Here is a 23,307-nt window from a genome sequence, read left to right as displayed (position 1 = left end):
GAGTGGGGAAAATAATTGAGTGAGTGGGAAAGACTAGATCTGAGGTAGAAATTTCACAATACATAAGGTGAGTCATGATCCACAGACTACAGTGATCATAGATATAACGGTCTGGATTGAAGCTGATTGCTGGAATCAAGAAATAAATAACATACTATAAATCTAGGCTGTTGAGTTAGTTGACTGACAAGATTAAAAAAAAAAGGCAATTTACAATATCACTTGACTGCTGAAAATAGTTCAACCTCCCCCGAGATACTTTAAAAACCAGATAATACCTGATTTTAAGGTTATGTCTGCTGAATAGAGTATACAAGCCAAAAAGGAGGACATGTCCTCCTTTTGACAGTCTTCTGGTAATCCCATCCAAACACAAGATTGTTTGAAGATAGAAAAGATGGAGCCATAAGGATCTCTAGAGGATAGTCTTCCAAAGGACAGGTGTAGCAAAAGAAAAGTTCTGCTTCCTGGGTCCCTGTAGGTAATATTACTTAATTGATGGGATCCAAAGCAATCCAACCTCAGTGGAACACATAGGATAGGCAGACACAACAGGAGATAGGCAATCTCTCAATGGTTAGGCCCAATGCCATTTCTCTGATCACAGTGCAATATATTGATACAAATTCATTCCCATGTAGTCGTATAACATTCAATGAACAATCATACACACAAATTCAGGTTTCTTACTGTGTCTTCTTCCTAACTCTATCCAACCTCTCTAGTGATAACCATAATTATTAATAATAACAGATGGATAAAGACTAGAACTTTGGCTGGGGAAGACTAGATTCTAAGGTAGAAAACAGGAAAGAAAAAGAGGGCTGATAATGAGAATAGCTTTGTAGATATTGTTTCTTAAATAGTTATCTGATAGCACATTTGGTTTTCTCTAATTACCACCTTGCTTTTTAAAAAATCATAGTTCCTGTTCTATTCCATTATTAGGGTTTTTTTTTATCCTTCACATTTTTTCAGAAAATGGAGATTAGATATTCCTATATTTTTTCCAAAAGGGAAAAAGCTGGATTTTGTTAGTCTGATTGGTTGGTTGGTTGATTGGTTGATTGAATATGTGCCATTGAGTAATTTTCAGTTCCTAGTGACCACATAAATAGATTTTTCTCCATTTTGATCTATCCCTAATCTGTCTCCAGAAAGCTGGGTCTTTGCATAATGTGTGTGAAGTAGGATAATTTGAGCCTGGTCATTTGTATCTCAAGTGAGAACTCAGGGTTGATTTGTTCAATGAGCCATTGGTTTATTTTCTTGGCTGTCCATGATATTCTCGGGAGTCTTCCCCAACATCAATGTTCAACGGTGTCAAACTTTTCCTAGACTGTTTCTACTTTCACTTCTATAGAATGTTACAGGGAATGCAATAGCTTGCACAAGTCTGAAGTTTGTAGGTAGATAGACATTTGAAAATCCTTTCTAAGGCCTTCATGGTTGTTCTACCAAAAGCTAATCTACAGCATATTTCTTGGCTGCTTATTCCTTTACTGTTGATAGTTGATTCTAACATTGTAGTGTAAGATGTTTTAAACAAAATGTATCATGCAGATGGCTTTGTGCCTAAGGCGGGACTAGAACTCTTTCCATTTTTTCCATTTTTAGCCTGATACAACAAACTGGCTCTCCCTAGCAATAAAGAGTATTGGGCAAATGCAGTTATAGTCTGGGATCATTTAGAGACTTCTAAAAATGAAATTAAAATCTATTAATCTCTGCCTATTATTATATCTTTTTCCCTTGAAAACATTTTTCTTTTAATTTTCTTTGGGATTTTAAATTTAGTGTCAGTAAGATTGACAGCTATAATACAGCTACAGAATGACACAAAACATTATAACGTTGGAAATACTGAAGGATAACTTTGAAAAATTGAATCAGAAGTTAATATCAACAATATCAATAGTAATGTTTCCTTCTATCAATAGACTGCCCAAAAGATGTCTTGGAAGTAAAGGGAAAAGAGGAACAAGTTTTATTAGACAAGACAAGGTTGAGGTTGAAAGTGCGTCTACAAATGAAAGACTACTCATGGGAAAAGATGTTTTATTGGACATACAAAATTGGTTGATGCTTTAAAATCAAAAGTTACAAATAATAAACTCAAAATTATTTTTGCAGAAACACAGAAATACAGGCAGTCCTCAAGTTTCATTGGTAATTGGGAACAAAATTTCTGTTGCTAAGTGATGTGGTTATAAATCATGATGTCATAAAACCACATCAGTTAGTGACCTCAATCCCATTATTACCTGATTTGAAGAAAGGAAGGAAGGACCAAGATACATGCTGCAAGTACAATAAGAAAGAGAAAAAAAAATCTGAATAACAACCAAAGATTATATAACCGAATGATTTTTTTTATTTATTATTATTATATTCTACTTTTGATTTAAGAACTCAAGATGGCATATGCAATACTGCTTCCTATTTTTCCTACAACAACAACCCTGTGAGATAGATTGGACTGCAAAAGTGACATAAAGATGACACAGAAAGATTCAGGCAGTACACATGCACCCACCACCACACGTGTGTGTGTGTGTGTGTGTGTGTGTGTGTGTGTCTAGGCTAGAAAAAAAGAATTGGAATTCTCACTTTCCATGTGTAAGAATATATTTTGTAGAAACAAAATCTGCCTTCGCACATCCTTTTTCTTAAGAGGTTCCTTATCTCACGTTGAGAAGGCCTACAAAAATAATGAACTCACAAACACATCAGCAGAATTATACTTTGCTCAGTTTACAAGACATGCAGCAGTAAAGAAAGAATTCAAGATGTTCAAACCATAATTCTATTTGTTGTATATTATAGCAAAAATGATTGATGAGATAACAGGAAACATCGTCCTTTCAGTGGCTAGTTGAATGCTGGGCCAATTATTATTAGTATATTGTCAATAAAAGGAAAGGCAAGTTTTCATTTCTGCCTCTTTATTATACAATGCATGGCAGGATTAGTTGTAATCAGGGAGAAATAAATCTTTGAACCAAGTATACTGAATAGCTTCCTGTGGTCCAATGTTACATTCCTCCAAGGTCTGTTAAGGCCACTATGAACGAGAGATGGAACAGTTGGAAGGGAGAACAAAGCAGTCAGTGGCACCCTGTGAAGGAAAGGAGGAGTGAGCTGTATAAAATAGCTGATAGGACTAAATTCATATTGTTTTGTCTTCCTGTTTAACAGTTCTTTTGCCATGACAAATAAAGGCTGAACGCAGAGATTGTCATTTCTGTTTGGTTTATGAGACTGATTGTGTTTATTTTGTAAAGAGCTGTGGGAAAATGTGAGCCGATCTAAACCACATTTTCCTATTCTGTTGGAACCCCTAAGGACAGTTGCTTTGTGACCAACAACTCCACCCCAATTTTTGGAGCTTAAATACTACAAGATTTTAGCCAGGACTTTAGGAGAACACTTCATCAGCAGAATATTTTCCCCCAATACATGAAATGAGTTTGAGTTCTGATTCCTTCAAATTTCTGAAAGATTATCTTCGGTATACTGGGTTTAGAGTATTAGTATTGCTAAACTGAATCAATTTCTTATTTGTTTTGATGCATGACTTGTAAAAATAAAGCATTTAGCAGCAAAGGAATCGCTACCCAATATATATCATCATATACATCATATAATGATACATCATGTACAGTACACGGGGTGATTTTATATGTGTGATTTTATAATGCTGGATAAGATCAGAATACAAGTTTAAAGGGGAGAAATATTTGTTTGCCCTGAACGTCATCTAGAATGCTTTAAAAGGGTTGATTGCAGTAACTTTAGTATTGGAGATATAATTTAGGATTTGGGGAATATGCATGCCTTGTCTGCATTTGTTCTATTGTTGTTCCATTTGGGGCTGAAATGTTAGGAATGTTACTGTGACTTCAGACTGATCGCTGTAAGTAAAAGATGCATATGTATCTTGGCTATATATTTGGAGTATATCGAATACTTGGAATATACCAAGACACCCAGGAGTTTTGGACCTTTTATACATAGGGGATGTTTAAAAATAATTACATAATACTGGGCAGTTAATTTAGATCTAATGTGCTGCAGTGTTGTTTGTAAAATATTTAAATTCATCCCTTTTGACGAAAAACCAAAGAAAATAACATTTTATGACTTTTGCTTACTATTTATTTTCCATATATATCCCAACCTCCTCCTATTAAGGTTTTATCATGTTCTTAAAATAGTTAACTGTATAGTTTATTTTTTTCTTAGTTTGATACAGTATAAGAAATTCAGTGAATGGAAAAATAACATAGAGCAAGTGGCAGCACCTAACTGACATTGCTGATCTGCCCAAAAGTTGAGCAAAGTCAGACCTACTTAATATTTGGATGGGAGACCAACAGGAAATTTTCCAGTCTTTTATAGCTAGAGTATAACAATGAATGGAAAAGTAAAAGAAAGGCAAGAATATCCTGAAGACAACTCTATAGATGTGTCCCCATAGTCACTATGAGTCAAGCTCAATTTGAGAAAATCTTTATATTTATATAAAATAAATTTAATAGGTAGAATCAAGAGTGGGCAATGTGTAGTTCTAAAAACATATTCAACCTTTGCATGGGGGAGGGGACTTTAGAGTCCCATGCAGTCACAATTACTGAACACCATAAAGGGCAATTGTAGTGCAATCCTAAATATAGCTTAAAGCAGAGGTCTTCAAACTTGGCAACTTTAAGACTTGTAGACTTCAACTCCTAGAATTATCCAGCCAGCTATGCTGGACCTCTGGAAACCTTAAAGGTTAGACATTGTTTTAAAAACATTTTCCTGTGACAGAAACTCTTACAAACAGAGAGGTGAGGAGATGACTAATGAATACTGCAACAGAAAGCAACACTGGACCCTCAAAGATGCAGAGAATTTGCAGAAGTTAATTCTCCCCAAACTCTTGAGTATTCAGAGACAGGGGTTGAAAACCAAAACAGACGCTTGGAGCCTCGACAGGCCAAATGAAGAACTCAGAGTAATGTTCCAGTGGAATGCCTAACCAAGGGGATAAAGTGTTCTGGCTGCAGCGGTTTGCGGCTTGCTTTCCTGTTCTCACTAATGGTCTCAATAAAGCCTGCCAGGCTCAGTTGTGGGCTGTGTTGTCAGCTCTTACTTGTGTTGTCTCTGGCACCTTTTCTTCCCTCCTGGTGTCCCATCTTGAGAAACCAGCTTTATTTCCTCCTGATCAGTATGTTGCTTCAAGGCCAGGCAGCTTAGAAGGGTGGGGGAGTTTGTTTGTACCAGCCTGATAAGGGTAGTCCACTTTTCCTAGTCTCTAATTTTCTTCTTAACAACCACTGGTATCTGCTGTCTTTCTCATCTTTCTTCTCTAACTTCCACCCTTTCCCTTCTCCTTCATTAGGATTGTCTTAATGCTCAGCCAAGCACTGAAACTACAAATACTCATTCCCTGTTACTCTGGTTTATTGGCAAGGAGGCCAACCTTTTCCCTTCATCAGAAAGAAAGAAAGAATTCTAATCATAATCTAATACAGCAAAGATAACCTTGTTTTTCTAGAAAGGAAAAAAGTAAATAGACTAATCAACATACCTTTATTTAATTAGTTCAGTGTGATTATGGTTTGCTCGAGTGATAAGTTTAATTCCTTTCCACATACAGCATACAGCTTCTTAATTGAGCTATTGAATTTAGTGTTTTTTCATAGAAAAGCAAGCAAGCACCCTTCAAATATTTTGTAGTATAGTTCTCATAATCCTTTGCCAATAGCTATGCTAGCTGTTAATTGAATTTCAGAACAATAGGGCACTAAATTGTCTATTCCTAGAGTGTCTTTCTGGTGTTCCTCAGTTCACCAGCAAGTTCTTCTTGGGTCAATCAGAGTTGAATCCCAATACTAAACTTATGATTCAAAATCTGATACGTACTTTCAAATTCTCGTATTGTCTTTTTCAGTTTGTGAACCTCTTGAGTTTACTCTTGCTATCTGAGCTGATTCATCAAATGTATCTCTAAATCTTTGTGTGAAGTTCTGGTACTCTAATTGCCTCAATGAGGGGCACAATCCTTTGGCTGCCCTTTTTTTCAGCATTCAGATCAAAATACATCTTGAAATCATCTGTACAGGTTGTTTTGGCCAATATGTCTTAAACAATTTACACAGACTAAAATCAAATCAAACAGACAAAATTGTCTTGGACTCTTTCAAATATCTATGGCAAATTTCCATGAAAGTGAAGAAATACCAGTGGGGCTGCATGTTATATATTGCTCCTGGAACAAGCCTTGTCTGAAATGCCATAGTTGTACCATAACATTGTGCAGATTTGTTATCAGTATATCCACTTGCTCTTGATTCTATAACAATGCTTCAGCGACTTGTTCTGTGTAAAGTGGGGTGCATTGAGAATCTGATAACATCTACACAATGCAAAGCAAGATTCAATGTCTCTCTGAATAAAGAATAGTGATGAGGGGTCCTTGGTACTCTCTGAGTGTGATTGTTTTCTTGCAGACATTTCATTACGCAAACTAGGTAACATTATCAGTGCTAGTAAGGAGGGGTTTGCTCTCAGTTTATATTCTGGATGCTTGCCCTGTCAGTGTTGCTGGGAGTGGGCTTAGATGTTATTTGGTTGGGCTGTTTATTGTTAGCTTGTTTGACAATACCTTGATTGGAGTATTCTTTACTTCTTGGTTGTTGGCCTGATGTTAATCTTAGAGTTACTCTATGGTCATCTAGGTGTTAATTGCTGGTAGGGAGGTGTTTTGGTCATTTTGTTCCCTTTTTGGCTGGTTGATTGTCTCTTTTGCACAGTATGAAGATATTGTTTATGTTTATTTGTTTATTGATGGCTAATTTGTCAGAATGCCAGGCTTCTATAAATTCTATAGCATTTTTGGACTTGTCTTGGTTTAGGATGGTCATGGTTTCACAGTTGAAACTATGGTTATGTCTATCCATATCAGTGGTGGGTTGCTACCAGTTTGCCCTGGATCAGGCGAACCGGTAGCGGTGGTGGCGGGAGGCTCCATCCACCCACCCGGACGTCTCTGTGTCATTGCGCATGCAAGCACATGCGCCTCTCCAAGCAAACCGGTAGCGACAGGATTTGAATCCCATTACTGGTCCATATCTTGTGAAATTAGGGAGTTTTCATCATGTCTTTTGACTGATATCATGGCTGCATTCTGCCAGTTGTCTGCCCTCTTTGACCTCCATAACAGCTGTTGCAGTTATTACATTGTATGTTGTAGATGACTCCTGATTTTTCTTCTAGGGCTCCTGGGTCTTTTGGTTTATTTAGGATGTTTTGGAGGGCTTTAGTTGGCTTGTGTGCTACACTGATTCCATGTGGTTGTAATAGTCTGTTCATGGTTTCTGAATAATGAGGCTTTCAAACCTGATATCAGCTGTTGAAGTAGGCAAGATCAAAAAACAAACACCACAAGAACCATTTGATGTCATAGGATAATAACAGAATCTTGAAAACCTGACAAGAGAATCATCACAGGATAATCCAGAGTTTCTTTTTTAACTTGTCACCCTCTCTTTCAGGGCTCCATTCATATTTATGTAATCACTTGTGTATTCCTTCTTCAAGGTTATTGATATACAGCTCTGCAGCAGATTAGAAGTGAAATGGTAGATTGTTGCATTTTATTTGGATGGTTGAGTTATACATTATACACATACACATCCTTTATTCAAAAGGATGACACATTTGAGCAGGATTTAAAATTTAACAGTTCCTTTATTATATTCTCCCCTAATAAATGCTCTTTCCATTTTAACAATAAGGTATTTGAGGAAGAATTCCTCTTTTTAGGTGACTATTGTGTATACTGGTAGGTATACCTCTTAATATGAAAGAAATGTGGAAAATACACCTTGCTGTTGTGATGACAGGATTGGGCAGTTTTTCCTGCCATGGCGTTAGCCCGTATGATTCCGTAAGCAATTTGAGAGTTAGTTGAATAATATTTATTACATTTAAAAGTTGCTAAATGCAAGTAGTATTTTGTAATAAGGTGCCCTCAGTTTTCCATAATTTTGTTTCAGATATTTTCATTTGTTTATTCTGTATGTATCACACTTTTACACATTATTCAGATTGTCTTTTAACATATCTGCAACTCCCTGTGGTATAAATTAGATTAACAATTATTCCTTTTAAGATTGTTATTGAGCTTCCATCGTTGATTACAGAAAGTTTTCAAACAACATGCAATAGGCAAGAAGAATACAAGTATAGGTAGTGCTTGATTATAACAGTAATGAAGCTCAAAAATAAGTTTTGATGGTCATATGTTGAGGCACCCATGTGACCGGACCTGATTTTATGACTTTTGGCAGTAGCTATTAAGTGAACGTGGTGGTTATAAGCAAATCAATGTATCCGTATGGGCTGGAAACTGGCAAAAAACCATCATGAACATTGTTATGTGGATGCAGAAATGCTGCATCCGGTCATAAAGGTGAGCTGGTTGCTAAGTGCCTGAGATTTAGTCACAGGAGGTCACAGGAGGTGTGCAGTCATCAGAACTCTGGAGTCATAATTAGCATGGTGGGGTGCGCATCATAACTTCAAGCAGCCTCTAAGTGACTGGTTGTTAAGCAATGACTACCTGTATTAAGTTGCTTTTCTGTAAGGAAAGCAGAGCACTATGAAATCATGTAATATGTCAATGAGAAATAAGTGATCGGGATCCCTTTGAGCAGAGTTCCAAACCTGCAGGCCATGGACCACGTACACCCCATAACATTCTTGGATATGGAACAAACCACCTTAAAATTAAGTTTAATGTGTATTTTAAATACATTATTTAATGTAAACTGGATTAAAATATATTTCACAAACATTTAACTAAATAAAATAAAAAATATATAATAAAACATAGATAATACTGCATTTTAAAACTAAATAATAACTTTAGTCATTGGTCAGAAAAACTCAGAGCTCGTGACTTGTGAGGAGTCCTGCACAAGTTACCACCTCAGTCTAACTGCAGCAATGAGGATTGCTTGGCCCTGCCCTGGCACAAGCCACGCAAGAGCACCACTTGACAGCTGGTTTCACTCAGTCTGCCTTCCAGCAGCCTCAAGCACCCTAGGCAGCTGCAATTGAGTCAAGGCTGCCAGCTTCTGTCTCTTCCCTGTACTGAGAACTGACTTATTCCCAATCCAATCGCCTCCAGTGCACAAAAGTGTGCTTCTTTCTACAAAATAGACCAAATTAATTTCTCTCTTTCCTTCAAAACAGGTTCAATTTCCTCCCTCTCTTCAAAATAGGTTGAATTCATTTCCTTCTTCCTTTAAAAAAAAAAAAGCTTTAATAATTAATATTCTTTGAGCTTCAGGCTGCAACATGACTGTTGTTAACCTTATAAAACATTCAATTTTAAAATTAATAATAATTAAAGTTTTAAAAGGTTGAGAATACATTCAGAGAAGAAGGAGAGAATGGACAAAAATAAAGAGAGAGCACAGCCTATGAGTATGTACTCATGGATAAAATGACCATTCATGGATAAGGTGACCCTTGAAGTTTGTGTATGTTTTAATTTTCACAATTGGCTTATCTGTGGATGACACGTTGGTTAAAAATTTGAAGGTCAGTTTATCTGCAGATGGGTTTATCCAGGGGTTCTCAACTGGGACTGGTACCGGTCCAAGGCCCATTGGGAACAGGCTGTGCAAGTGGTGGGTAAGTGTGCACAGCTTTATCTGTGCATGCGTGGAAACTAGATTGCATGCGCAAAACCATCTTCTCCTCCCCCCCCCCACTGCCACCACCGCTGCTGTTGGTCTGTAAAACCAGAAAAGTTGGGGACCGCTTGGTTTATACAGGTACTTTTAAAAAGGGAACAAAAAAGTATCCTATATAATTGTCTGTAAGCCCATCTGTGGATAAACAAACCCAATGTTTTTTAGCATTTAAATTGTCAGTTTATCTATGAGTATATACAATAAATGCTTTTTGTATAATACTTTTTTTTTCTAATTTTTTTTTCTTTATAATATCAAATTAAAAGAAAAATATTTTTTGTTAAAAGCTTGGAATTATTGATTGCAGTTATCAGCAATTAATACATTTATATGTATAATTTGTTGGCAGATATGCATGGAGCCAGTTTGGTATTGTGGTGAAAGTGTCAGACTAGAAACTAGGGGTTGGTGTTTTTGAGTCCTACCTTAGCCATGAACCTTGGAGCAATTCCTTGGAGCAATTCCTCTCTCTCAGCCTGGGGAAGAAAAAACTGCCAAGTCATTTCTGAAAAAAAGACAGGCTAGAAAAGTGGAGAGGGCAATTTCCAGGAGTCCAACATTACTTAAAATCACAACTTTCAAGCACATATAGTATGTTCCATACTGTGTATATTTCCTAGTTTTGATATTTTAAGTATTTAAATATAAATATTTGAACATATTACTATTGTATATATTTACAATTTACTCATATTCTTATATCATGATACACAAAGTTGTACAGTACTTGGTTCAAGAAAAGCTGCACAAAACAATTTTTCCCCACTCTTAGATTATCAGAAATTAGCGGGAATATTGCATGGAGGTGGGATAGGAGTTGAGGGGCTGGTCCCCATGATAAACTTATGCAAGTTTTAGTGGCTCTCATTTCTCTCTCAGTTTAACACCAATGCCTTAGAGAGATAGATGAAGTTTCTACTCCTTCCCAATAGCCTTGGTTAACATCAGTGGTGGGTTGCTACCAGTTTGCTCTCGATTGGGTGAACCAGTAGTGGTGATGGTGGGAAACTCCATCCACCTGCCCGGAAGCCTCTGCACATGTGCAAAAGCATCACACGCCTACAAGCGAACCAATAGCGGACAAAATTGAAACCCACTACTGGTTAACATTACTGGTTTCCTGCAATGAGAAATCAGCATTGGTGACCCAAATAGGAGAAGCTTACTTGTCTTCAAGTTTCTCTGCACAACTTTGTTCTCGGTCATTGGGAAGTGGAGTGAACTTGGCTTCCTCTGTTCTTTCCAGTGGTTTGGTTAAAACTGCTAGATTCCCTTTGCAAGAAACATGTTTTTTGTAAGCAGACTATTAAGAGACATTCATTTTATATATATATAAATATTTTTTTAAAATATTCATTTTTTCAGTTCAGGAGAGCGGCATATGTGAGGAAGGGGGAGGGAGGGGAGGAGAGAGAGAGAATTATATATATGTGCAGTCCCCAAAGCTACAAATATTATCCACCATTGTTTTTAAGCAATTATATGTAATAATATTTTTAAGATTACTTTGTCAGAAATTCTATGACATGCCTTGAGTCAAGATATTTTATTTCACAACTAACATGGAGCTTTGTGGGAGTCATCCAAAGAATTTTGTGTATTCTACCACCAATAGCCTCCCACCGGCCGATACGCTCCCATAGAGAGGGGCTCCTCCGGGTGCCATCAGCCAAACAATGCCGACTGGCGGCCCCCAGGGGGAGAGCCTTCTCTGTGGGGGCACCTACTATCTGGAACGAGCTTCCCCCAGAGATACGGAGGATCCCGGATCTGCGCACCTTCCGCCGCGCCTTAAAGACCTTACTATTTCACCAGGCCGGCCTGGCCTAATTGTCCCCCTCTTTTATAAAAGATTTTTAAAATTTTAAATATCTTTTAGTATTTTATATATTCAATTTTAAATTGGTTTTAAAAGTTTGGGGTTTTAAATTTGTCGGGGCCAAAATTATTTAATTTGATTTTATTCTATTTTTTAAATTTTGTATTGTATGTGTTTTTATTGTTTGGCTGTGCACCGCCCTGAGTCCTTCGGGAATAGGGCGGTATAGAAATCTAATAAAATGAAATGAAAATGAAATGAAATTTATTGCTTCTCATTCAAAGGCATCACTAATTAGGATTACTCTTCATTAAAACTATTTTATCTTTTCACAGGCTGGAACTAATGGATACATGGCTCCTGAAATCTTAAAGGACGAAAGTTACAGTTATCCTGTAGATTGGTTTTCTATGGGGTGCAGTATTTATGAAATGATTGCTGGTCGAACACCATTCAAGGATTACAAAGAAAAGGTTGAAAAAGATGAAGTTAAAAAAAGAACCATAAATGACGAAGTGCAGTTTCAGCATGCTAATTTTGATGAACCAACAAAAGAAATCTGCAAACTCTTCTTGGTAAAGAATCCTGAAAATCGTTTAGGAAGCAGGTATCATTTTCCCCTCTTTTGATTGAATGGTACTGCCATAATTTTTTAAGGAACTGAAGTTCAAATGTCAATACTGTAGAATTTTCTAAGACTGCTAAAGCTACAGAGCGAAGATCTGTCTGGGTGCAAAGATAATCTAATCACAGTAATCCCCTTCTCCCTGGTTGGATTACTGCAAGGCATTGTCCACAGCTGCCCTTGAAGGTTCCTGGACAGCTTCCATTATGCAGAATTTTGTAGTCAGGATTTTACCTGCTATAGACAATTTTGTTCACTTTACCCCAGTGAGCTGGTTGATTCTTGGCTTCCAGATTCATTCCAGGTTTTGATATTTATTTCAAAATCATAAATGCCACTACTTTCTATTACTCCTAAAAGTGTCTCTTCTCATATTGGTCTTTCCATATCTTAAATTTTGTTCAAGTTCCTGACAGCCTATGGATTAGCAGAAATTTCTGCAAAACCTGAAGTAAGTCTTGACCATTGACTGAATCTGCACCTCTAAGCCAACTGTTAAAACCTGCCTGCCCCAGGCCTAGTTAAGGAGAATAATTGATGGATATTTTCCGACTAGCAAATGCTTCTTGAGAAGGGAGGGAAGCAAGAGGAATCTATTAGTTCATTTCCTTAACATGACCCATGCACAATAAAGAGCAGCACCATTTGGTTGTGTCATTCCTGTTACAATAGGGGTCCCCAATCCCCGGTCTGTGGACCAGCACTGGTCAGCAGCATGCCAGCAACTGGGCCGCACAAACAAGCAAAGCCCCATCCATGGGATGAAGGCAGCACCATGCCTCCTCCATCCAGGGAAAAAACTCTCTTCATGGAACCAGTCCCTGGTGCCCAAAAGGTTGGGGCCTGCTGTGTTACAGGATAGGGATCCACAGTGGCAGCAGCACATTTTATGCCATTCTGCTTTTTGTGTGTGTGTGTGTGTGCCTCATCATGTATTGGCGAATAGCATTTTACTGAATTTTGGGGAAGAGCTGCTAGAGAACACATAGGAGGATTTGAGAAAATAGTGTTGCTTGGTTCTTGTTGAATATGGACCTGGAGAGACCCGAGTTTCAGTTCCCCCATTGAACCACAGAGTTTATTGAATAATTTGGGGTCAATTTTTCAGTCCTAGTTCCATTTCTCACAGGGGTTCTTGTGATAAAATATGATAAAATATCTCCCACAAGTGCCTGCCTGTCCTGAGTTCCCAAATGAAAGGACAGTAGGTAAATACAATGAATAAACAAATGCCATATTATGGTGAAAATGATTTGAAGAACCATAATCTCAGGTATGACATTCTAAAGCAATTTGGCTTGGGGAAAAATAAAAATATTGAAAAAGAAGTACATTGCTTTTGGATATATAATGTTAAGTAATTTCACAGTACCAAAGTCTGCTATTAAAATCACACAGTCAGGGAAGGCAAGATCTTGATCTTTGTGCACTAGTCACAAAGGATTCTGTCATCATATGCAATTTAAACTTTGGTTAAAGTTGAGCAGAACATTAGGATTGGAAGAAGAATTCTTAGGAAAGAAAGGTGGCTCGATTCAAGTATTCTTTTTATAAATGAAAACAGTAGCTGTGCTAAACATGGTTACTAGGTATAAATCTGTAGAGATTATAGCCTGCATGCCAAACTGCAGATTCACAGTTCATTTCCTCACAACTGAGACATGAGTCTTGGCTATGTATAAATAGTCAGAGACTCCAACCCTCTCTCTGTGGGATATAGATAAGATTTGGAAAAGGGCTAGTTTCCATCAAAGAAGCTGAAGAAATCCAGGAACACTGAGACAGAGGAGTATTTGTTCCGTAGAAATTATAGTATAACTAGGAATTAGATTTTACTTTCTGTTTTCTGCATTGTATGAAGTTCCGTGTCCTTTACCTCACTGAACAAGTTACGAAATTGGGTGTTTTAGTTTTCAGACATATTTCAGGCTGTGTTACTAAGAATATTTATTTTCTTTAGAATTTATTGTGATGTTTAATAATAGTTTGAAACCTCCTCCTATAAAATTTGGGAAGAAGGCTCTTTATCTGAGGGAATTTCATCTTCTGGCTTTTTTTCCCCCTTCTTTTTTTGTGTTGTTTGCATTGTTTATGTTTTTATCATAGTTGCTAGCCACACAAGAGTTGTGTGCCACAAAATGGGCAACCTTATGTATCTTTTAAATAAATAAATATATTTATAGCAGAACAGATGAGGCTTGCCCTGAAGGCTGGTGGTGGCAGCAGTACTAAGCTACTACTTCAAAGCAGGAGATAAATCACGATTTTGATTCTCATTTTCATTCTGCAGGCCTGCCCTACTACAAAGCAATGTTAAACTAAAAAGAGCTTTGGGTTTTTTTGTGATGCCAATTTAACAATAATGGATAAGAATTGTGAGAAGGGGGACAATTATACTTTTCAAACATGCATATTGCATGTTGGGTGCTTTGGTTATGAAATAAATGAAATAAGTATCAATATTTGGTGTCAGATGTTCACTCAGGTATTTCATTGGACTTCTATCAAGCTCTGATAACAGTGGTTTTAAAACTATGCAAAAATCCAGACAATCCAAAGAGGATTTTCATAGAACAGTAGAGAAGTTTTTAAGAGTGATGGTAGACTGCTTCAAATGCCAAATAAAATGGCTTATAAATATTTAAATAAATATATTCTGCTTGAAGGGCAACATTTTTCATATAAATAAAAAGTTTATTCAGTCAGAGATATAATAATATATTTATGGTTACATTATTGTGTCTAAAAAATTAATATTCGGTATACCAGCATTTCATAAATCTATGCCTTCTACATTGTGTAGGATACCTCTCCCAGCTCACTGGTCAATATCAGGTACGGTAAAAGTTAATTTTAATTTAATTTTAAAAGCCCCCTAAAATGTAAACTAGAAAATAAAAATTTAAAATGAAATAAGAAATCCATATACAATAAATTATGTTTGAAACCACTGTAAACTATAATCAAATCGTAAAAGTCCTGAATAAAAAGCAATGTAAAAGTCCTAGAAATAAATAAAATTAAAAGTTGGAAAAAGATATAGCTAATATATTAACTTTTTAAAAATTGTACAAGGAAAACATGGGACATTGTTATGAATAAGGCAGCCAAACACCATCTCTGATGAAGGAACTTTAAAACACAAGGAAGTATCAATCTAAAGAAAAAAAGAATACATTTTTAATACCTGTTTTTAATGCCACCCTATATGGGAAAATATTCCCAATTACTCAATAAAAGGACAGAGATACATTTTAATGCCTGCATGTTTTAGATTCTTTACCTTTTGCTCCAGTTCATTTAATGTTGTATTAACTTCTAAAGGATCGGGGAATTGACTTGCAATAATTATTTGTGCAGATGTTTTTCATGCTGCTGTTGATACTGCCAAATGTGCTGCTTTAGCATTCTTTACCAGTTGTGATCTTTCCATGTCATGGCAAGGAGGTTTTGTTTAGCTCCTAAACTGACTTTCAAAGCCAATGTTTGGAGCAATTGATGCAAGCTATAATGAAACACAAGGAAACGCCAGAATTAAAATGCTGATTGAAAATACTAACTGAAAAGCACAGATCTCTTAATTACCATAATTAATAATTTGAACTGGGCTATTTATTTATCTGTTAAATTTATATTCTTCTTCCTTGCCAAAAATCACACTCAGCACGGTTAACAAGCAAAATACAGATGAAAATATTATGTTTATGGGTAAAATATTAAAATAAATACAGTGAAACTATGATTGAACGCATTAATTAAAAAATAAACAGACTTCTCAATTAAAAATCAACAAGCAATGCCAGACATTTCTTGAGGTATGCAGAAGATAACAGAAAGAAAGAAAAGGCTTGGCATCTTCTGGCTTGAATTCCATGAGAACGTGCTCTGTCTTATTCTTACAAAATGTTGGTCCCAAACAGAAAATTTTATGGGAACCTTAAATCCTGCTTACAGGAGATCTGCTTGGGTGTTAATGAGTTAACACCCGAAGTAAATAGAGTATACACTTTTTTTTCATTTTGTCCAAAAACAGTCTGATAGCCACAAGTGTTATATAGCATCTATTGAACTTCATCAATGGCATGCTTGTCTGTCATTTGCTTTTTACTGCCCCTATATGTAAGATCCTGTGATTGGGGGTGGGGAGCACATTCATTGCATATTGGAGACAGCAGAAAACCTGTCTATGGTCGCTAACTAGAGATATTGTTCAAGAACAACTTTATAAAGATTAACTTAAGATTCTGGTAAGGTCATTCAGCCCTTGGGTTATCTGTTTTAAGTATGCATTGCATAAGTTAAAGCTTCTTATAGGCAGCTTTAATTTGCACACTTGACCCTCTAAAAAGGTTCTGATTAACAGCAAACATCAACAATCCAAGGGTCATAAGAGGTGAACTATTTCATCTCTTAAAGGTCCAATTATGTAAGTTTTGTAGAACTAGATTTTCCACCAGGGCCATACAAAAAGAAACAGATCACTAACCAGAAAGAAGCAGAAAAATATTTTATTTCCTTTTCTCATGTGTATGAAGAAAACCATATATATAGGAGCTGGAATCTAATATTAACAAATTAATCCATGAAGAATTGGATTCCACTTTTCAAAATTAATTTACAAACACAGTGTGACAGCTAAAACAACAAATGAGACCAATTAAACAATGGTTTCCAGCAGATTATTTAGACAATATCTGGAAGGCTAAATGCAATCAGTAAGTATTTGTTAGTTTCTGAGAAACAGATTATATTAGGCCCATTATACTGTCCAAAGAAAAGTATTATTTGGGGGGGGGGGCAGGCATTGAGTAGGCTATGTTCCAAGAAGATGCAGAGATGTAGCATTTGAAAAAGATTGTGTGAATCTCTTGCAGAAGATATTCCCTAAATATTTTTGCTAATATTGGGAAATATTGGACTATTAATATTGCTAAGTGGGCTAAAAAAGACAAACATAATTATACATACTATGACTTAGTTTATCTGCAGATCAACTTCCATATACATAGTTCTCCCAACTATATATCTAATTGACATATTAGAGAGATCCAGTGCTTGCCGACCCACAACACTTATCTCCCAAACATCTCCAGAAATGATTGTTAAGTAAACTTTTTGCATCTGTATTGAAGAAAGTTGGAAGTTATTCTTTATTTCTTTTCATTTTTCTTTGTTCCTTTGCACTTTTCCTTCCCCTATCTTTTTCCTTGTAAATAATGTTTTTTTTATTTTGCAGAACTGTAATAAAATATATATTTTATTTTAGCCAAAGAACAGCTGAACAGACTTTAATACATTCATTTTCTAACCACTCTTTTTTTTTTTTTTTTTAGAAAACATACAATGTATTCATGATAAAGTTAAATAACTGGATTAAGTTCATCCAGAGTTTGATGTTTTTATGAACAGATCCATGTCGTTTTCTTGGCCTGATGTGAATGCACCTGAGATTTTTTTTTAAAGAAAGTGTAATTTTCTAGAAGCTGGTGTTCTAGAAAATATAGTTTCAATCGTTTTCTCATAGTTGGTCATGATAATTAGAAGTAATATGAAAAGATAGTTACAGTGCTAGTGAAATGGTAAAAAGTGCTTGAGGATTTCTTTTCAAAATATTTACCAATATGCATTTTTATTAAATAAAAGTATAAAATAAATCTGATTATTAATCTAGCAAATGAATTAAACATTGAAGCTTATTTATCGGCTAGTTCAGTAGGTGATCAAGCCAATTATGGTTTATTTAGCAAACTGAGATTAAATAAATTGTAGCTTAGTAGGCATGAGTGAATTCGGAATTAGACTTCTCAGACTGTTTAAATCTGTTTCTGGTAGAGGTCTATCAGAACTCTAACAAATGTTAACAGATAAACATTATCTAGCTATACTCTCCTTCATCGTGTTGTTAGGTGACTCTTGTACATGCGTGCAAAGGCCTAGTGGTGGTGCTCAAATGTCAGTTTCTAGAAAGGGAGAAAGTGATGGCCTTTGAGTTTCCTTTAAGAATTATTCCCTAACATAGCCTGCTGGCACACAACTCACAAAAAATATCAATAGCCTTGGCTGTCTGAACTAGAGTACCTGTGGGTTATGAAATAGGAAGCCAAGATTTTATAGCTGGGCACTGAATCTAATTTTAGCGATTATGTTTTTAATCACATCAGCATTACAAAAAGAAGGAATGCATAGAAATTTACACATTTTATTTTATTTTACAGGATTACGTTCACAGAAAATCATATCTTTTAATACTACTCAGTGGCATGGTTTACTGCCTGTTTTAAAACACATTTTTCTCCACAAGTAATGAAATGCACATTTTTGAATAGCGTTCAGGATACATTCTCACCATCCTAGGTGAACAAATGAGCTTGTTTTAAATTAATTGAATTTATTTAATATAAGTGCTGTCCAACCCCAAACGAATCTCAGTCTCTCACAATGTAACAAGAAAAATTTTAAAACAAAAGAAGTAAGTTAAAAGCAGATAAAAAACAAGAGGACTGAATCTTACCAGTAATAAAACTCAGAAGAGGCTCTAACACCCCAGTCGAAAGCCTTGGAGAACCCTATCAGAATTGGAGCTACACAATAGAAGCAAAGATAAAATAGGATGACAAAACGACATACAAAATGACCTGATGCATACCAACCCTTTTGGTTATCAGCTGTGCAAAAACCACAGGGACAAATAATTGGCCCCCATCCCATGTAGGGCTTTATTACTAGCACCTTGAATTGCACCAAGAAACTGATTGATAACTAGTGCAGCTCAAAGTTTCTTCAACAGGTCAACAATGATGCCAAATTTAACCTTCTTACCTATACATTGCTTTATTTTTATATATATAGTTTAATTCTTTTGAGATTATACCCACTAATACCCCAGTGGTTGAGGAAGATAAAAATTATAGTCCACAAGATTATAAATCAGAAATATTTTTGTTAGGCATAATACCTGAAAAGTATGATAAAGGGAACTTATATTTAATATTACATGTCTTGACAGCAGCAAGAATTGTATTTGCACAGTACTGGAAAAATGAGGAAAGGCCTACAGAGGATGATGTAATAATATTTTTAAAAATTGTGCAGAAATGGACAGACTGACATTAAAAATAAGAGAAAAAAAAGATATATGGGACTTGTTTTATAAATGGTTGGCCTGTAGAGGTAGAGATAGAAATTAGGAGTGGGAAAAGTATTATTGTATATAAATAAATTGATCCAGACAATACACTGTTCACTAAGCACATATGTATGTAATGTGAAAATATATAAATAAATTGTTAAAAAAGATTATAGTCCACAAATCACCAGTTGAGAGAAGGCTATTATATTTTTTCTTTAATGCTACTCAAGTTATTCAGAGGGAAAGAAGGCTAACTAATGAACGCTAGACATTTTCAGCTAAAGGAGATCTATCAGAATGTTTTATATATATGGCCAAATTGATTAATGGCATATAAAGGCAGAGATCTCTGTAATGGTAGTTTAATACTCTGATGATGTCAGCAGATGGCTGATGAAAGTTTAGTAGAATAAAATTTTAATTATTTTAGTTCCAGAGCTCGCAGAATGTCTGCTTCTTTGTTTACAAATATACCTGGAACTTGTATTTTTAGAGTAGTTTGTTTTATATATATATATATATATATATATATATATATATATATATATATATATATATATATGTATGTATGTATGTATGTATGTATGTATGTATGTATGTATGTATGTATGTATATTTTATATTTATATTTATATTTATATTTATATTTATATTTATATTTATATTTATATTTATATGTATGTATGTATGTATGTATGTATGTATGTATGTATGTACAAAAATGTATTTATTAAGTATTGTTGCCCAGAGAGCTATTAAAGCTTCTAATTTGGAAAGTAACAGAAGGCCTCAAACTTAATTAATTGACAAATCATTGATTATTTCTTTCCGATCCCACTGATAAACCCACTGGTATGATTAGTACATGCTTGAATATAAATCTGCTTTATAGGACTAGTTTCCTCTTATTTGAAACTCTTTTTTCTTGTTTTGTTACAGGAGTAATGATGATGATCCCAGGAAACATGAATACTTCAAGTCAATAAATTTTCACAGGCTGGAGGCAGGTCTTATTGATCCTCCCTTTGTGCCAGATCCATCAGTCGTCTATGCCAAAGATGTTGCAGACATTGCTGATTTTTCTGAAGCTCGAGGAATTGAGTTTGATGACAATGACATTGAATTCTTTAAGAGATTTTCTACTGGTGCTATCCCAATACCCTGGCAAGAAGAAGTTATTGAAACAGGACTCTTTGAAGACCTGAATAATCCCAACAGAATATCTGAAGTTGACTCCAAATCTGGAATTTGTTTACTCCTATAAATCTTAAATTAATAACATAAAAGGTGGGAATGCATAATTGAATCTTCCAAGATTTCAAAGGCTCAGAGAAGTTTAACGAGCTGTCACTGACATCATAAAGGCAAGCTGATTAATCTGTCCTTTTCCGTGCTGGAAATTTTATGACAAAACTTCAAGATTCTTTTATAATAGTGAAATAATTTAAGAACTTGTGATGGTTTCTGGACAAACATTCATAGCTATTAGGACAGAGCACTCCATTTGGGACTGCCACTCTTTTATTATAATTCCATAGTAACACACCTACCTTCTTTACAAAATGGACCCTATTCTTACAAAAAAGAATAAAATTCAAATTGATTTCAGTGATGTAGAGAACTCTGAACACTTATTTAACACAGAACTATTTACAAAAGAAGCATGCAATTCTTCAATTTCTTTTCCTTCAGGTGAAAATAAACACTGGTGGAGAAAAGTGGGAAGTTTACAAATAAAAGAGGAAAATATCTGGATCTCATATACAAAGTTGTGAATAAGATGGCAATTATACAATAAAATTCTCATCTGGAAGAACTAGTTTATCTGCATTGTAGATTAAGCATTAATTTATCAAGGATATTTTTAAATACTGATTTCAGTTTCCTATCAGATTTCTTGATAGGATCTTTTCACATCGATGAAAACCATAGTTTAAATTAAACAAATTGACCGCACCAGTTTGTAACTGATGTTTAAGTAGACAAATACAAACGGAATAGAAATGTTTATTCAGTGAGCAGTGAATTTAATTCAATTTGTTAACAATGTTTACAAGTGCATTAAAACTTTGCAAAATAATAGTTATATATGTATAGCATAAATATAATCATCTGGTTCTTATAGAATGCTTTGTGAATGTCTCATATCCAAAATCCACTTTTGACATTGTGAAATTAGCTTGTTCAGACCAAAGAATGTGCACTAAAAATGTAGGAATTCTTCATTGAGTGTAAGCTATCACTTACACAAATAGCTTGCCTGAGAGTCAATTTCCATGTTTGCACTAGAAATTATTTATACAAGGAAAAGTTCGCTCAATTCACCCTCCCCAATCTCTTAGTTTTTTAAAAAAATAGGGCCTGTCTGCAAAAAAATAAAAATAAATGAAAACAGTTAAATATCTTGGGGGAATTGATGACTGGAGAATCTGCAGAGCTATAACTCTCATGAATATGAAACAATAAAATATATCCATGGTGACGTTTCAGAGTACTTTCCAACTTGTCTCCAAACTTATTTACATGCATTTTGCCACTCTGTTTTGGCAACACAAACTTACTGAAATATTTCTGATTCAATACAACAATTAAGTAAAATATATACTTATTCCAGTTTATAATATTGTGTTCATCAATTAATTTATGCAGCTGAATTTAGTTAATTTTTCAGTTAAGAATGCATTAGGGCTACATCTCAAGTTCCAAAAGATACACATTAATTTGCATAAATATACATGACTTCTGCATAAGCTACACAACATGTGGGTCCAACATCTTCAATCTCTGGTTAGTTTTACTATTTCTTGTCTTCCATCTTTCATAATGACCTTCTTCAGGCAAAAGCAAAGGGTTTTTTTTGTTTTTTTTTACTTAACAGGGCAAATAATGCCATCATAATTCCTAAATGGCGACGTAAAGGCTGGGAGGGAATCTAAAACACCAGGGAGGTTACAGTGTGAGACCCAAATACAGCAAACAGTGACTCAGGTCAATCTAATTTTTGATATACTGATATGTTAAAATACTATACAAATAACCCACAGTAAAAATATCTAAAATCTCTGTCCCTTTCTCTTTTTTCCTATTGTGCCCACACACATTCAAGTCAGAATATTTTTGACAAGAATTGGATTGTTCAGGAAATATATATTATTATCTTTTCTTTTTGAATTTGAGCCACTCTCCCATCATCAGCTCACTTAACCATCAACCATGTATAGTATCTAGAATTGAACTGGTGATATTACCTAGTTTGGTAATAAAATGTCTATAAGAAAATGACAAAGCTCAGACAGCACCAAGGACACTACAGTATCTAACAAAGTCTTATAGTGCAATTAGTTAAAGAATAGGGTGTTCGGATAAAAAGATAAATCCACTGGTGTAGTTCAGGAAAGTACAACAAAGAGGCAGGGGAGAGGAAGGAGGAATTAGAAGGAAATTATCATGAGCTCTGAATGCCTTACATCACTGCTTTTCCTAAAACATTATGTTTTAAATAGGTAAAAAATGACTAAAGTATGTATATTAAATACTTGACTTAATTAAAACTCTACATGGCTGCTACTCATTTTTAAAATATATGTTATGGGACGTAGGATTCAAAGAGGATCTAAATAAACATTGTCCCATTACATTTTTAGTAGTTCTAAAAAATCATTGGGTCAACCAAAGGTACATGATGCCTCTAATATTAACTAAATATTTGGTGCTCTAACTCTGAACTTCTTGCATGCAATTGCCTCTTTCCTAGTCTGGTCTGACTACATCAGAACAAAATAATGACAGGCAGCATTTTATTCATCTACTGAGCATTCTTTAGCATTTATATTAATCAATGACAATCTAAATGACCTGATTTCCTCAGCTATTAAGTTTTCTAGATTTCTTATTATGTCCTATAATTCTTTTAACTGAAGATTATTATACTGGAACATTCAAAATGCAGAACAGTTGGCTTATCACTGAGCTGTATTTAGTC

The 23,307-nt window shown here is 35.1% G+C and overlaps 1 protein-coding gene across 1 annotated transcript in view; it reads left to right on the top strand.

Annotated features, from left to right (window-relative positions):
* The window catches only part of GRK7 (G protein-coupled receptor kinase 7), a 30,901-nt gene extending 9,041 nt beyond the window's left edge, over window positions 1-21,860 (top strand). The window contains exons 3-4 of the mRNA XM_034439320.3: window positions 11,907-12,178; window positions 20,265-21,860. Coding sequence (XP_034295211.1) covers window positions 11,907-12,178; window positions 20,265-20,589 — 597 coding nt within the window. The 3' untranslated portion in view covers window positions 20,590-21,860. The remainder of the gene's footprint in view (window positions 1-11,906; window positions 12,179-20,264) is intronic.
* The last annotated feature ends 1,447 nt before the right edge of the window (window positions 21,861-23,307 follow it).

Source organism: Pantherophis guttatus, chromosome 6, assembly GCF_059756535.1.
Source record: "Pantherophis guttatus breed Tessera chromosome 6, ASM5975653v1, whole genome shotgun sequence".
Taxonomy (NCBI): Eukaryota; Metazoa; Chordata; class Lepidosauria; order Squamata; family Colubridae; genus Pantherophis; species Pantherophis guttatus.
Note: the sequence above shows the minus strand (reverse complement) of the source record. Positions and strands in the feature narration are given on the sequence as shown.